The sequence below is a fragment of the Melanotaenia boesemani genome, chromosome 5, assembly GCF_017639745.1.
Source record: "Melanotaenia boesemani isolate fMelBoe1 chromosome 5, fMelBoe1.pri, whole genome shotgun sequence".
NCBI classification, from domain to species: domain Eukaryota; kingdom Metazoa; phylum Chordata; class Actinopteri; order Atheriniformes; family Melanotaeniidae; genus Melanotaenia; species Melanotaenia boesemani.
Genome location: NC_055686.1, coordinates 13132235 through 13148422, shown reverse-complemented (window position 1 = coordinate 13148422; position 16188 = coordinate 13132235). Strand labels below are relative to the sequence as shown.

General features: G+C 36.6%; 1 protein-coding gene across 1 annotated transcript; it reads right to left on the bottom strand.

The window, feature by feature from the left end:
- Positions 1 to 1570: 1570 nt before the first annotated feature.
- Positions 1571 to 11424, bottom strand: mus81 (MUS81 structure-specific endonuclease subunit). The gene is made up of 16 exons (XM_041986739.1): positions 11342 to 11424; positions 10944 to 11094; positions 10310 to 10439; positions 9820 to 9908; positions 9313 to 9444; positions 9154 to 9234; positions 8961 to 9049; positions 6856 to 7209; positions 6621 to 6748; positions 6060 to 6172; positions 4357 to 4476; positions 3972 to 4067; positions 3761 to 3886; positions 3525 to 3628; positions 2114 to 2197; positions 1571 to 1846 (listed from the first exon to the last, which is right to left on the bottom strand). The coding sequence occupies exons 2-16, from the start codon at positions 11082 to 11084 to the stop codon at positions 1780 to 1782; spliced, it is 1854 nt and encodes a 617-aa protein (XP_041842673.1). The 5' UTR covers positions 11085 to 11094; positions 11342 to 11424; the 3' UTR covers positions 1571 to 1779.
- Between the last annotated feature and the right edge of the window lie 4764 nt (positions 11425 to 16188).

Here is a 16188-nt window from a genome sequence, read left to right as displayed (position 1 = left end):
AGCATGACCGGTTTGGCAGTGGGTCAGTAATAGTGTGGGGTGGCATTTCTTTGGGGGGCTGCACAGCCCTCCATGTGCTCGCCAGAGGTAGCCTGACTGCCATTAGGTACCGAGATGAGATCCTCAGACCCCTTGTGAGACCAAATGCTGGTGCAGTTGGCCCTGGGTTCCTCCTAATGCAAGATAATGCTAGACTTCATGTGGCTGGAGTGTGTCAGCAGTTCCTGCATTGATGCTATGGACTGGTCCACCCGTTCCCCAGACCTGAATTCAATTGAGCACATGTGGGACATCATGTCTCGCTCCATCCACCAACGCCACGTTGCACCACAGCCTGTCCAGGAGTTGGCAGATGCTTTAGTCCAGGTCTGGGAGGAAATCCCTCAGGAGACCATCCGCTACTTCATCAGGAGCATGCTCACACGTTGTAGGTAGGTCACACAGACACATGGAGGCCACACACACTACTGAGCCTCATTTTGACTTGTTTTAAGGACATTACATCAAAGCTGGATCAGCCTGTAGTGTGTTTTTCCCACTTTAATTTTGAGTGTGACTCCAAATCCAGACCTCCATGGGTTAATAAATTTGATTTGATTGATCATTTTTGTGGGATTTTGTCAGCACATTCAACTATGTAAAGAACAAAATGTTTAATAAATATATTTTATTCATTCAGATGTAGGATGTTATTTTAATGTCCCCTTTATTTTTTGGAGCAGTGTATATATGATTGTATGTTATTGGCATTGGTAACGGCCCACAGAAGTCTTATATATTTGTTTGGATAACTCAAACAACACTGGATCCCACAGCTGCTTGTTCACATACAGCAACATTATCAACAGAGAACTGATCATCAAATAAAACTGTTTTACATTTCTATACAGTATACAATCATTGTGTGTTAACAGACAAGAAAGAGCATAAGAATAGAGTCTAATTCTCGCTACCCTCTGAATACTAGTTACACACTGGCATACATAAAATTTATAAGTTATCAAACCAAACAAGCACCAAAACAAATTAACACAGCTTACTGCACTATACTTGTTAAATTATTATATTTAATTAAATCTAAAAAACTTCAAACTCTTAGGCCACTAAACACACGCAAAGCATGCTGGGAAGCTCCACCCACCTGTCCAAAACAGGGATGTATAAGACATTGTTTTTCTTCCACATCTGATTCAAGCACATCAGTTTAATATTCATTCAAATATAGTTTTTTTTAGGCGTTTCTGGTGTGTTTCTCACTGTTATTTAGACTAAAGGTGAAAGTATGCCATTTATTTATTGTCATTTGCATATTTATTATTGGGAAACCAGGCGGCCCCGTGGAGCTGCTCAGTTCTAAATTATTTGGGATGAACAAGCATAAGCACAGATTCATACATCTGAATATTTTTGGCTGTTTGTTTCAGTAGGCCAGCTTTCACTGTGTAATCCTTTGTACATGAGGCCCCTGCTCTCCACAATTACCCCACCTTAATACAATTCAGGTGGTTTAGGATGTGATGGATGCAGTGTTTCTGAGAAAAAGAAAATTCTGGATTTAAACAACAGTATTCTACAAAATAAACTTTATTAGGATACAGGAACTCTTAATACACAATTCCAGTAGGAACTTTTTACAATCGTTAAGATATAGCAGCATCTTGAAAAGTACATGAATCGCTCTCAAAGTCAATTCAAATAAAGGCTAGATTACAGATGGACGAGGAAAAGGATTTTCCATTGTAAAATGAGGGACCATCGTTGAATCAGTGAGTGTTGCATTCATGAAAGTGCTCCTTGAGTACAGTACAGCTGATACACAGTTCTGCTTAGAGCTGGACCCAGGTTCCTGTAAAACAATGTAAAGAAATCAATCACTATTCCAGGTGCTCCTGTTTTACATTTAGCACACTGCAGAATGAGCTTTATCAGGTGAAAGAACATTTACACAAACACATTATCACTGAGGTGGGGTTAACATGAAAAATATGCATACTGTATATACGTCTGCATTAATCCAGCCTCCACCTAACTAAATATTTCTCTAATATCGCAGGGTGACATTTCCAACTAACTTTGGAAAATGTTTCATGAATCACAGGAACATGTAACAAACCTTTTGAGTTTCCCATATCGGATGCAGGAAAGGAGTTTCTCTTTCTCTGCTTCACTTGCACACTGTTCATATGCCGTGAGAAGACTAAGAGGGACAGTAGAGAGATAAGATCAAATAATAAGATAAAATACTGTCTCCTACTGTATATTGGGACTACATGGTAAATTAGGTGAGTTTTGGTCTCAAATGAAAATGTCTCAATTTGCCTTTACAGTATCACAACTACTGTAATGTTTCTTCTAGATGTGACTTATCTAAGTCTAAAGTCATGTGATCTTTTATTAAAGGGGAATATGTTTTCCATCAAAAATCTCCACAGTACATAACAGCCCCTGATGTTTGTCCAGGGCTCTTTTAGGTGCTTTCATACATATATCATTGTGGTTCAGGCACAGCAACAAGGTGGGAGAACTTTCCTACACAGAAGTAAAACAAACAGCTTGGAGATTTTGTCCTGAAAGTTTCTGGTTAAGTTGTCAGGCTCCATTATAACCTAAGATTTCTCAAAAATAAACAACATAGTCAGAGGACCAGGCGAATATCATGTTAGGATGTCAACATGAGCTTATATAAATTTCCTACCGAAATTTAACCTCCTGAGACCAGAGCTTCAAGGCAGGGACACACTACAGGATAATCGGGGCTGATCTCCTCTTACAATCAAAGCCAGTAAAGGTCCGATTGTTGGATGTTTGCAAACGACATCGTGTCTGATTTTCCTGTGGTGGGGGGTGTGTTAAGAGTGATTTTGTCTGGTCCGATACGCTCGGAAGGTCTCGCAAGGAGAGATTGTAAATAATGAACATGTTTAATATTTGTGACTAGAAATCCTGTAGTGTGTGAGTGTGTCCGAGAGGAGTCGAGCGCACAGTGTGTAATGTCACGTTTACAAAAGCCAATCAAGACCCGAGCAGACCGGAGAAGGAAGTAAAAAACAAACAAGCACATGCCCCTCAGCTACAGATCAAGATGGTCAGAATGAAAAACAACAACTTAAAATATAGTAACGCACCACTTTTTTTGCAGTAACAGTAAAAGCGATTATAGTGATGGGAAGAGTAATCAGATTACTCGTTACTGAAAAAAGGAACGCCGTTAGTAACATATATTTGTAACGCTATTATTCCCATCACTGGTTGTTTGGAGAAACTTTTTCCACAGTCTTTTTTCTTAAAAGAGGCTGGAAATGACCATCATTGCTGCTTCCTGTTCATCCGCCTTGTTTGCTTACTTTCTCCTACGTTTAATATAAACAGACTTTTATTTCCTCTGCATGAAATCGGGAATACATCTCACCCTGTAAATATAGCTTTAATGCTGTGTCTGTTACAGCCCATTGTCAAAGATACGATCTAATTTAACTTTTACGTAAAGTACTTGAAGAAAAGAAGAAATGTGTGTACTCGGTTACCTGTGTGGAGTGCTGTACTTCTCCAGTATGGCAGCTGCTTTGTCTCCAGACAAGCCACTAATCTGCATCAGCTGTCTGGCAAACACTTCTCTCACCGTCTGACACTACAGAAGAACAGAAATGAGAGGAAACTCAGAAATCATTGCAGCCTAGTATACCTCTTTCTTTTAACATTTCCTTCAAGCTTCTGTAAAATGGAAGAAGCAATATTACTAGTCAAGGTTTGACAAACACACCTTGTTTTTGACTGCGCCGTGGTTGAACTCTGCAAAGGATATAAGAGAGCAAAAGGGGGTTCCTCTCTCTTCATCGCTCCTCACATCCCCCTCCAGCTCTCTGGAGCGACAGATCAGCGTTCGGTTCTGAAAGACATTAAGATAAAACAATAGGAAATCACACTTTAAAGCACAAGACATACAAGTGAAAAAGAAAAACCTGAATTTATACCTGGTACAGTTTAGCCAGATATCGTGTCATCACAGTGAGGTAGGCTGCCGATTCTCTCACATCCTGAACTCTTTTCACAAAGAAACCATCAACTACCTAACACACAAAAACACACATACATCACATAATATCACGTAATTAAACCACCAAATAAACATTTTTGTGCTTATTTAAAACATTAAGTATGTAAGAAATCACGCAAAGTTTATTTAAACCACTTAAAAATAAAAAAAATAAATTAAGCAAAAAAGACATTTAAGAACAGTAATATATAAAACTAATAACTACAACAGATTAATGTACTACATGTTAAATATTTTGTCCCTATGTAGAAGCGTCATTACACATTATTCGGGTGATAATGGAGTCAAAGCAAGAAGGTGACCTGTGTGTTGACTATGGCCTGCTGCAGGGTAGTTTCAGGTAAACTCAGGTGAGAAGCAGCCGACCCACTCCCCTCCACTAAGTAGATGGGCTTATGAAGGCCACACCTCTTCAGACGAAACTGATGAAGAAGAAATGAAAGAACTAAAGTTAAGAAATAGTTAAATCCTGTAAGAAAAAATAAATAAACTCCCAGAATATGGAAATGTGCATTTTGATGGTTAATAAATAGCAGAGATGAATTATTTAATTTTAAAGTGAAAAGCATTTATTACTGTGAAACTACACACACACGACATCTTTTTATGTCTTCAGTCTGTGGTTCAGGTAAAGCAGGTGATGCTGCATTTGTTTTGAAGTGTACATCAATGTTTTTATGTGGGATAAAATGGCTTGTTTCTCAGATTTAACATACTTCTATTTACCTTGACGGGAAACTGTTTTGATTTTGTTTCTCTGAGTTTAATTAATATGAGTTTGCTTTACTTGGTACCAAAAACTTGTTTCACTGTTGTGTATCCTTTCCTACGGGAATTGTTGTCGTCACTGTTATTACACATAATAATTGTTCTGTTGCAGCAGCAAAACTGGTGAATACATTAATATGTTGATGGATAAAAACAGAAATCAAGCCAAAAAAAAGGGTCAAAGAAGGATTTAGTGCAGCATATTCTAAATAGTTGTTGGTGGGATATAATTTAATCCAGGGGTGCTCAAGTTTGATCCTCAAGAGCTACTGTACTGCAACTTTTAGATGTAAGCCTTCTCCTACACACCTGAATCAAATGGCTTGATTTTACCAATTTTTCTACAAGTTAATATCTAAAGTTTAATTGTGTAAGTGACATCTAGTGGTAAAGATGGGAATAGAAATGACTTCAATTGCCAAGCACAGTTGTGAATGGACGGTGGCTGCCAGTGGCCAAAATTCTTTCAGACATAAACATCTTTTAGTGGACCCAGTGGCCTCAGGTGCAGCGATAACTGTAGTCCAGGTAACTACTTCAACACTGTGTACACGTATACTGTCTTCTTCTATGCTGAACCTTTTAAGGCATTACCCATCCCAGACGGTGCTCTATCACTTATCAAACAAAGCTGGTAATGCAGTTTTAAAGCTGAGAGGGTTTTCACTTCACACACAGCGTTATTTGTCCATTTAGAGACACCGTAGTAAAAATGATGGCACAACTACAGCTGCTGCCATGTGTGCAGACTGATAGCAAGTAGATATTAATGGCTCATTCTAAGAGAATAAAAACATATCAGATATTTTAGTAAAGGATTAGATACCAACAGAAACAGTTTGTATGCTTTATTACATTTTCATTAAGATTCTGTTACATGCTGCACCTTTAAGGGGCGTCAGTATAGGTGAACGGGGTAAGGTTTTTAACAGATATTACCATAAAAATTTGAAGACTGCATTACATTATCTTTTACATTACAATTTTTCCACTAAGTTTTTTATTTCAGTTTCATAAAATGTTAAAATTTACACAAAAGATTAATAAAAAAATTGCAGTTAAATAAGCAACTAAAATTTTACTTTGAATTTTTCTTTAAAAGTTGAAGCATTTTTTGGCCAAAAAGTCTAAAAACAAAGACAAAAAAAAATATTATTATCATATTATTGTTATTAAAATTAAACAAGGTGGTACCTTAAATGAATAAAACTAAATAAAAATGTATGAAAACACAAACCTTCTGTTCTCTGAAGCGCCCGTCAATGATGCTACCACACAGATCGTCCATCCTCTTCCTCTCAATTATGTAATCAAGCACGAGCTCTTTGCCTGTGGGAGCTCGCAGCTGACCTGGAAAATAAAAATGCACAAAAGTTTTTTTTTTATACTATGTCCACGCAGCATACATTAACATTATGAGTGATTTGTGTGTGTGTTTATGAAACATAACACACCACTATGTTGCAAAAAGACTTCAAAAAGCAACCAGACCTGCCATCACACTGTCACTGTAAATATGAATCATTTGCTCTTATTGGTTTGATTTCACATCAGTCACATTGTGTTTCTTTGTGCTTCACCTCTGATCTGCACAATAATATGATTATTATAATTTGTATTCACTATGGTGTTAATATAAATTATGGTAGAAGGAAAACCTTGCTACAATCACTATAAGTAATGTATGAAGAAGTATAGCTGTTCTAGTTCCTTGTCTTCTTCTTTACTGAAGAACACGTAGAACGTGTTCAAAGGCATGTACATTTTTTTATGTGGTTTGTCTCCTCGCGTGTGTTACCTGGAACAGGTGTGACCTTTTCCCGAGCCACCCACAGAAAGTCTCCAACATTAAGTTTCCTGATGTCGAAGTTAACTCCGTTTCTCTGAAGCTCTTTGACCAGCTCCTGCTTGCGGTGGTGGCTGCCGCTGCACAAACAGACCAGCATAAAAATGAAACTTATGGACATAAACTTGCAGTTTAACATGCATGATTACTGCATGGTCCTGCACAGATGAGCAGACACGTTTCTTACCCAGTGGTTTCAATGAAGTCAACACAGAGGATAATCTCATATGTTCCAGGCAGAAGATGTTCTCCGCCTGGCTTCCTGCTTGTCGTCTGTACATTCGGGAGTTTTCCTAATGAACACTGATCCTCACAACTTATGGGCTGAGTGCCACAGGCAGCTCTTTCTGTAAGTCTTGGATGCTCCTCCTCTTCATCCTCACCACTCTCAGTAAGATCAACTACCCCTTCCTCATCCTCCTCCAACTCCTCTCCCTCACTTCTGACCTCCTCCCTATCCCCCTCTGGACCATCCTTAGTTTCCTGCTCTACTGATGCCAATCGCTCGGCCAAAGCCAGACCTTGTTCTGTCAGGGAAAACCTGAAAGACAGAGTCAACATCATCACTGCTGCAGGGCTGACAAACAGCTGCTTAAAAAAAAACTATAAAAACCAGGATATTGTGGCATGTAAAGTCCTCATCATTCTCTGCAGGTATAGATCAAGGTGGCTGAGAGGATGAGTAATTAAACTCAGCTGTACATAAAACCAGGTTTTTTTTATAATCCATGTAAACATAATATCCAGAATATAATCAAAACCTGGACGGGATTTATAATGTGTAATATAATGTAAACACATGGTGACTTAAAAACATGCCAAGTTCTTTGGCCTACTACATCTAATATTCACCATGCTGGAGGTAGTAATCTGCAAATGAGGATTTCTCTTTTATACTGAAAATGTTTCATGGTTTATTGGTACATATATAATGTTAAGAACATTTTTTTAAGATATATAGCTAGAACACAGGTGTAAAAAGCAACACCCATGATATTATTATAAAAAAGTCTTTAGTATGTGACAAAGGTTGAGTTGAGATACTTTCAGAATAAAACAAATTTTCCTGTAATACCACTTTGTACCACTAGATGGCACAAACGTCATTCTGGTGTGTCGTTTGCTCAAAAGAAAAAGATTTGTTTTATTTTTCTATGATAAGACTTACATTGAAAAAAGAAAAAATCCTTTCAGAAGTTTTTTTTTCTATTTTGTATGCTAAATATTACATTCATAAATGTAAGAAGTCACATACAATACCCAATACACAACACTAAACTGAAATGGTGCTATGAAGCATTTAATGGCCTAATAAATAAGAAAGCCATCTGAACTTTGGACATTTATAATGAACTGACATCCTCTTTGTAATGTAATACGCAGTTCCTCCCTGTGTTCCCTCTTTATTGTTCATTTAGTATTGCATCACATGATTTACCTTCTGCTATACATTTGATCTTGTTGCATTTTTTTAAAAGAAAAGAAGCAAAGATTTGTGCTCAAAGTTGAGCTGATGAGCACAGTGTCAACTACACAAGTGTAAAGGTTGCTGCAGTGCACAGTAACAGCACTAAGATCAAATTAGTGTTTACTTGTCTTGTTATTTGTTAGTAAGCTATTTTATTTATTCCTTTTTTTAATAGTTTTTTTAGGTTAAAATAAAAGCAGTCTGATTAAATACACAGAAAATACACCAAAGTTCAGTAGTGCACCTTTAAAGTTAAATTTAAAAAAAATATATCAGACCCTATTAATAAGTTTTGATTTATATAACTCTTTTGTTACCACTCAGTGACAAATGCACTGCGATTTTTATGATCACTTCATATTTCAAGTTCCTCTTATTTTCCCAGCTGAGCATGTCTGCGTCGGCTAACGGCAGCAGAAAATCTTTCATTGCATCTGTAACTTAATACGGCTCACATTAATGCTGGACTCCTCGTTTCCTCACAGCAGTGTCAAGCCAGATGTTTATTACCATCATAATATTCAGTTAAAGCGATAGAGAGAAGGGGGGAGATTAATGTTGTGTGTGCATGAGTGCATCTGAAAGAGATTATGATCAGGTGTGTGTTTTTAAAACTGTTAGTTGTGTGTTTGTGTAGAGCACTCTGTGCTACTTTTTGTATGAAAAGTGCGTTATAAATAAAACTTGATTGGATTTGATCTCAAAGAAATGCCAGTAGAGATGATAATGTTCCACTAACAATGAAAGGCAGGAGCTTCATAGGGTTAACACATGTAGAGGTTTAGAGATGAATAGAAATCACACACTAGACTTATTTTAATCACCTTGCAGGACTGTGAGTCTTAATCACCAAGTTCTTCTGGATCAGAGTGCTGACTGAGGACCAGGCAGTGTACTTACTGCCAAGATCAGGCTGCCAACAGTCAGAACAAAAATAACACACAAAATAAAATGTTTAGTTCAAGAAGACATGCTGACAGAAGTCTCTATAGCAGGAGTTTAAGTGAAAACACTTACCACAGTAAAAGATTTGTCACAGAGATGTTGAGCCTCTGCTTGAAGTTCCAGCTTAAACATGTAACCTTTGCTACCTGGAATCTGTGGCAAACACTGGTTTTGATTGATGACCACAACACATGGAAGCATTTCAGCTAACTCTACTAAAGAAGAGTGTACCTGTAAATGTCTGTAAAGAGTAAGCAATACAGCATATCCCCCAGATCTCTTCTGGGGCACATACTCCCTCTTCTTCTTCTTCTTCCCTCCTCCTCCTCCTCCGTCCTTCCCATCATCACCTGCAGCATTCTTCTACAAGGGAAAATGAATCACACAAGAATGTTACAGCTCAGACTTTGGCTTTTAAACAATCAATAAATCATTTCTACTTTCCTGATATAGTACAACTTTTATAAATGCTTTGTTGACATATTCACATTATGATAAAAAAAAGATTGATTTATCTACTTTGCCATTGTCATACGAGTAAATGAATAAAAATAATGTTGATTAAAAGAAAAATGTCCTTGCCTCCCTTTTTATCATAATAAGACAATTGACACTATTTTGCTCACATAATACCATGTGTCAGTGTCTCCCAACATTCACATCAAAGTGGTTTACTCCAGTTGTACATTAAGAAAATTGTAAAATGTGTTTTAAGTGTCCTAAGTTTGCCTTTTTAACCTTTCTGGAGGGCGCCAGGTTGTTGTTGTTGCGTGTTCTGTCAGGAGGGGGCCCTCCTTTCGGGAGGCAGTGAATGGGAGCGTTGGCACCTGATGCAGAGGTAAAAAAGAGATTAATACGAGGAGACATAACCACCTGTGATCTGGTTATTTTCAGCATACTTGGAGTTTATTTTGCATAAGAAGGTACAAAGGAAACAGCTTTCTTTAATATGAACATTTCATCAAGTATTTAATAAAACATTTAACTCTTAAATGAACAACAACTTAATTTTCATTGTTTATTTAAGTTCTCTCGTTCCAGTATTGTAACAAACAGAATGATGGTTAGCGGCTGTGTTGTGTCGAACAAATTTTCTTTGCCAAGAAGAGCTTTATGAGTATAAGGCTCCTCTTGATAATCTAAAAAAAAATTTCAGTTTTCTTCTTTAATTTATCAGGTGTTATGCAGTATAACTTAAATCAACATATATTATCCAGCTGTTTCTCACCGTTCTCTCTGTAGTATCGCTGCAGTTTTTCATCCAGTATTTTACAGATGCCGTCTCCAAAGTTTTGGAGAATTTTTGCCTCTTTGGCGTTTTGCAGTGGTAATGGATATTTACTCAAAGAGCTGATTGCCTGAAAAAAAAACATCTGTTTTTTAAAAATGACATAATGACACCAAAACTTTACTGCATTTCCATTTTTCCTTTTTCTAACATTTGCTTTAAAATGATTTGAATACTATGCATCCCAACCATAACTAAAATTATAGGTATTATCAAACACATTATCTAATCTCTTATCTTGTCTGATTTTACTTTGGGAATTGGCTCTCATTTAATAAAAATGTGGTGAAAACTCATTAGTGGGGTTGAAGTCAAAACAGTAAACAAATTAATAAAAATTCTTTACACACAATGGGAAAAGTCAACATCTGAACCCGTTTCCCTTTTATGTTATGAGCAACAAGAACAAGGACTAGATGTCAGTACAATAAGACAAAATTACAATGTTTTCATATATTAAACATATTTATCAAACGCATTTATGAGCTCCCTGAGATTGATCTCACAGCTACTGACGACAGAGATCCTCTTACAACGATACCAATCTAACCACAACACCTTTGTTGGTGTTTACCTTCTGGTAGGTGTGCTGGATTTTCAGTCCCCTCTCTTTCGCCTCGTCCCGGAGCTCGGTGAGCCACTGAAGAAAGAGTGGGTTCGGGCAGGATGGCAGGGCGAGTTTCCGACCCAGCTGAACCGGCTCCGAAGAGGGCATCCCGGTGGCGCTGACAGAGGAGAAATTAATCGGTAGATTGGCAGAATTACACGTATCGCATCATCAAAATATTAAATAAAGACGCAACCAGCCAACTTGGTACGACACTTAGCAACAAAAGCTAACATTAACAGAATTATCGGTGGTAAAAGTTTTCCCAAATAAATTACTAAGCTTAGAAGTAGAAATATATACACAGAGTTTTAGTAAATAAAGCAATAAAGTAAATAGCTTCTTAGTCTGATAACAATTCTTACCTTTTAAGTTGTGAATCTACAGCTACTGCTGGCGCCTTGTATTCAAAGACAAGGAGAACTTCCTTGTTGACATCGGTCACATGACCTACAGGACGCAGCGACACAGAGCCGGAAGCTCAACAGGGACACCTAGCGGCGAAAGTTGCCATAGCAGGACGATGTGTTACAAAAAACATCTAAAAATAAAATGGACAGTCTTAAAAATTCGGTAGTTTTACAAAACAGTCAAATTGTGACATTTTAAGACGTCTTATAGCGATATTACCTTATTTTTCTAAAAAATTCTTATACAAGTCTTTGTTTAGTACAGCAGCACACAACAGTCATATAACATGAAATTGTTTTCTTTCATTTTCTTGTTTCACCAACCCACTAAAACAGGAGGAGCCAAGTCTTTCTTTCTGCCCCACCACACAACATTAACAAAATAAAAACTACAAGATGTATGATGAGGTAAAAACTTATTAGATGGGATAGATTATAGGTGTTACATATTATTGTACCAACAAAACTTTCTTTTACTGGGACGTTTATCTAGTGCTAGTAATTTTAGCTGTAGGCTATACAAGTTTGGTTGCTAATCCGTTTAACAATTTCAAGCAAATCAGCGATTTGACAGGGAATGTCCAATTCTTGTCATCAAGGGCTACTGTCCTTCAGGTTTTAAATCAGGGATCTCCAACTCCGGTCCTCGTGAGCTACTGTTCTGCAGGTTTTGGAGTTTTCCCTGACACAACACACCTGACTCAAATCACGGGGTCATGAAAGGGCTTGTGCAGAGGTGGTTGTAGTAGGAGACATCTAAAACCTGCAGGACAGTAGCTCACTAGGACTGGAGTTGGAGACCCCTGTTTTAGATATTTCCCTGATCTAACACACCCGGTTTAAATTAAATTAATCTCCCCAACATCTTATGAAGTTCTGTGCAACCCTGTTAATCATCCATTAATTTAAATTAGGTGTGTTGAAGCATCTAAAATTTGCATAACAGTGGACTACTGACCTTTGACCCTCTCAGCATATGGGACTTCCTTTTTATTTATTTTTTTTACTAATGTAGAAAATACAGAGAATCTGTCATACTATCACCTCAAGAGTATTTTAAGAATCAAACGACTAATTTTCATGTGTAGATGGGATTATTTAATAAAAAAAAATCTGATGAAAAAATCAGTCAAGTCAACGCCGGTGCTCAATTCTTAACCAAGATCCTATCTTTCCAGATTCTGAAACCTTTACACTGGCTCTCTTAAATAAAGATTAAAATACTGCTGTTGGTCTAAAGTGTTAAATGATTTAGGAGCAATACATGTTTCAGATCTTCTTATCCCCAGTTTCTCCAAAAGGAGGACATGATCATCAGGTTAAAATTTGCTTTCTGCCTGCAGAGTCAAAACTACTCAAGGAAAAGCTGCTGTCAGTTTTATGCATTTTTTATATGGAATATATTGCAAATCTGCCGAACTCTTGTGTCTTTGAATACACTTAAAAACTTATCATTTTATCTTTCCACTTAGTAACTTTCTCAACATGTGCTTGTTTGTAGCTCGTCTTAATTGATTTTATTATTTTTTACATGTCTTAAATCTTCTTGTCTTGTTTAAAATTACCTGCCTACATTATTGTTTTATGTCTGCTTAAATGTGTCTTGTTTTTATTATATGTATTGTATAAGCACTTTAAAAAGCTCTGTTTAAAAAGTGCTATACGAATAAAGTTTTGATTGATTGTTTAATTTTTTCAAGGCCCATTTTGATATCTCCAATCTGAGTCTTGATATTTTGCCTAATGCAGGTAAAAATATAGGCCTCTTATTAAGAGTACAAATATAATGTTCAGGGGATACATTAAATGGACCAATAGGACCTCAACATTTGCACAAATAAGCAAACATTGAGAGGGAAATAAATCATTTAAGCTTCTTTTATTTTCACAATTTTAACGGTTGATCATTTTTCTACAAATCTGTGGAGTACTGCATATTCTGTGATAATGATGTAGAAATAAAAGTAGCACCCAGAAAACATTCATAAGGGCAAAGTAATTGTTCTTGTTTGTGATTACAAACAGCAATATCATGCTTATAATCATGCAAATGCATTATAAAATCACAATGATCATGATGATGATGGCTGAAAACCTCATAGAGAGCAAAGCAGAAAACATTAACAAAAAGAAATCCAAATATGAGTTATGAGCAAAACCACAATTTCAGCCTCATGATAGGGCTAGAATCAAAGACTGTGTCACAGAAATCGTAATGAACCAAAGATAACTTGAAATGATCTTATGGAGACATGTAGAAAAATAAATAAATAAACCTAGATATATACTATATATTTACATATATTACTTTTCTCTGTCAGCCTTAATTATTTAGAAATACCTGTGGAAGGTGTTTAAAAAACAACAAGAAGAACCATGACTTTTCATTTTCTTTTATACAGAGTGTTTAAGTTTCATGACCGTTATCTGAATCTTTTTCTGTGTGTCCTCAGGCTGAAGTGAGTGTTGGAATCCTCCAACAAGACCTGACAGAGATCAGGAATCCAACCTCACCCACCCAGCTGCAGCCTCTACCTTTCTTAAACACACGCACACACACGCACACACACACACACACACACACACACACACACACACACACACACACACACACACACACACACACACACACACATGTGCACACACACAGCCCCAAGCCTGGGGAAAGGCAACATAATGAGGGAATAACGACAGCAAAACAAAGAGGTTGTGTGAAAGAAAACGGTTTCTGAAGCCAGAACTGAAGGTGTAACAAACACACGATTACTTTAACAAAAAACTAAGAAAAATCCAAACTTACTAAACACTAGTACTTCAGTATAAGTGACTGCATTAGATTTATAGTTTCACTTACAGTTGTTGATGTACAGATGTTTTGAAAATTAAAGGAAAAACCTAAACACTTGGCTCCTATTGGATTCTGTTTTGCCATGCTGGGATTTTGCTGGCATAGTTTAGGTTAACTTCTCTTAGAGGGAGGAGTTCAAAGTTGTTCTGAATAATCACTTCTATCCTGTGCTGAAAATTTTCTATCCTAATGGGAAGATTTTCTTGCAGGCTGGAGATGCCACCATCCACAGGCCATGAGGAGTCACTGATTAATCTGATGAATCATACAAATCATATTTTGTGTTCTTCACAGTCACCAGAATTCAATAACAGTGAAAATATATACGCGTGATCTTTACCTGTTTCATGATCCTCTAGCAGAGTTCCTCAGATTTGCAGAGTCACAATGAAGGTATTCCTTATGTTGATTTTTCTTAAAATAAGTCTCTTCTCTAGACTTGTAAACTGTAGATATGCTTTAAATAACTTGACTTTTTTGTCTTTATAGAATTCTTTATAATTCATTTAGCAGACACCCAAAACAGAACATTTTAGGGTCCATTTGGCTTAAACATCATGTCCAGGGACTTTTGAACATGTAGTTTGAGAACCAAAAAAAGCTATCAATCAGAGGATGTCCCCTCCACATCCTGATCTAACTTTCGTCCTGGTTTGCTTCTCTCTTATGGAAGATCTTTCCTTACAGTCCTAAATTGACTCCATCATACTTAAACTAGAGAACTTTGGATGCTTTATACATGAAGATATCTAATGAGATGAGGTTTAAAATGCACAGATTTGTCTTTAGATGTCTAGTTTAAAAGTCATATTTAAAGCTATTCAAAAGTTAAGAAGGAAAAGTTTAGCAGATTTTTAGTCTGAGCCTTGAATTAGCTTTGACTCATTGTTAATACTCAGAAATAACAGTGACGTTTTAAACACAGGGGTATCGTTCAAATTAGACTAATTCCTCTGTACACTTTTTAAAATGTCTAATTATATGTTTTTAAACAAATAAGTCTAAAACCAGATCAAGTATGGCCATGATAATCCGGGTCTGCGTTGGAGCTAAAGGGGAGACATGATGTTGAAATGTTTATTGCTCAGTGGGAACTTGACTCATGCTGCAGAAAGAGTTAAGCATCCACTGGGTGGCTTCCTGGACGATGACTTGTCTGAGCATAGACCGCATTTGTAGGCAACAAGTTAGATAACAGAGTAATCATGTGATTTAATTGTTGGAATGATCTTTACATCATTATACTTCACCCTCAATGAATATTTGGTTTCTTTTGTCTAAATTGAATGTTCAATAAACAAGTTGTAAGAATTCTTGTGGAAATTTATTTAAAAAATAATATATATGTTTTTAGGCTTTCTAGGGAAAAGTTAGGATGTTTCCACTGGCATGTGAGTGTGGTACATATAATCCTTCAGTATGCAACTGTCCCGACTTCCACCTCCCAGTGGATCAACAATGAGTGAAATGCATTTTGTTTTTATTATATACAGAAATTGCAGATGAAAACAATTCAATGACGGTTTTAAAAAAGGAGTTTTGTGCCAAATTTCGTTCAGGCGGAGTTCGTTTCTAGAAAATGCTTAAAAAATGATCTAAAAATACCTTTCTGACCATGAGAATAAATGAAGATTCGACTGTTCCATAAAAAAAAATAAAATGTTTACAATCCAGGTATTCACAAATTCCCAGAGTTCTTGCTAATATAAATACACTAAAACACCAGAGGTCCAAAATAAATAAATAAAATATGTACTAATATTTCTGACTTTACATTTATTATATTTGGTTTATGATTAAGTTTTTTCTTTGTTTAAAACTGTTTCCCGATTAAATGTAATAATCTTTCTCCTGAGATTCTTCCTCTAGCCTTGAACCACATCTGCTCACAAGACACAATAAACCAATTTACAGTGGCTGTAATATTAAAAACAAACTTAATGACAAAATGAGC

What these genes read in the sequence shown, in the direction of transcription:
- mus81 (XM_041986739.1), bottom strand. Translation starts at nt 11,084, where the DNA reads ATGCCCTCTTCGGAGCCGGTTCAGCTGGGTCGGAAACTCGCCCTGCCA. An exon ending in AAGACTCACAGTCCTGCAAG is followed by an intron (nt 7,210 to 8,960) that starts GTGATTAAAATA and finishes TCTGTCTTTCAG; the next exon opens with GTTTTCCCTGACAGAACAAG. An exon ending in AAAGGTCACACCTGTTCCAG is followed by an intron (nt 6,173 to 6,620) that starts GTAACACACGCG and finishes TTTATTTTCCAG; the next exon opens with GTCAGCTGCGAGCTCCCACA.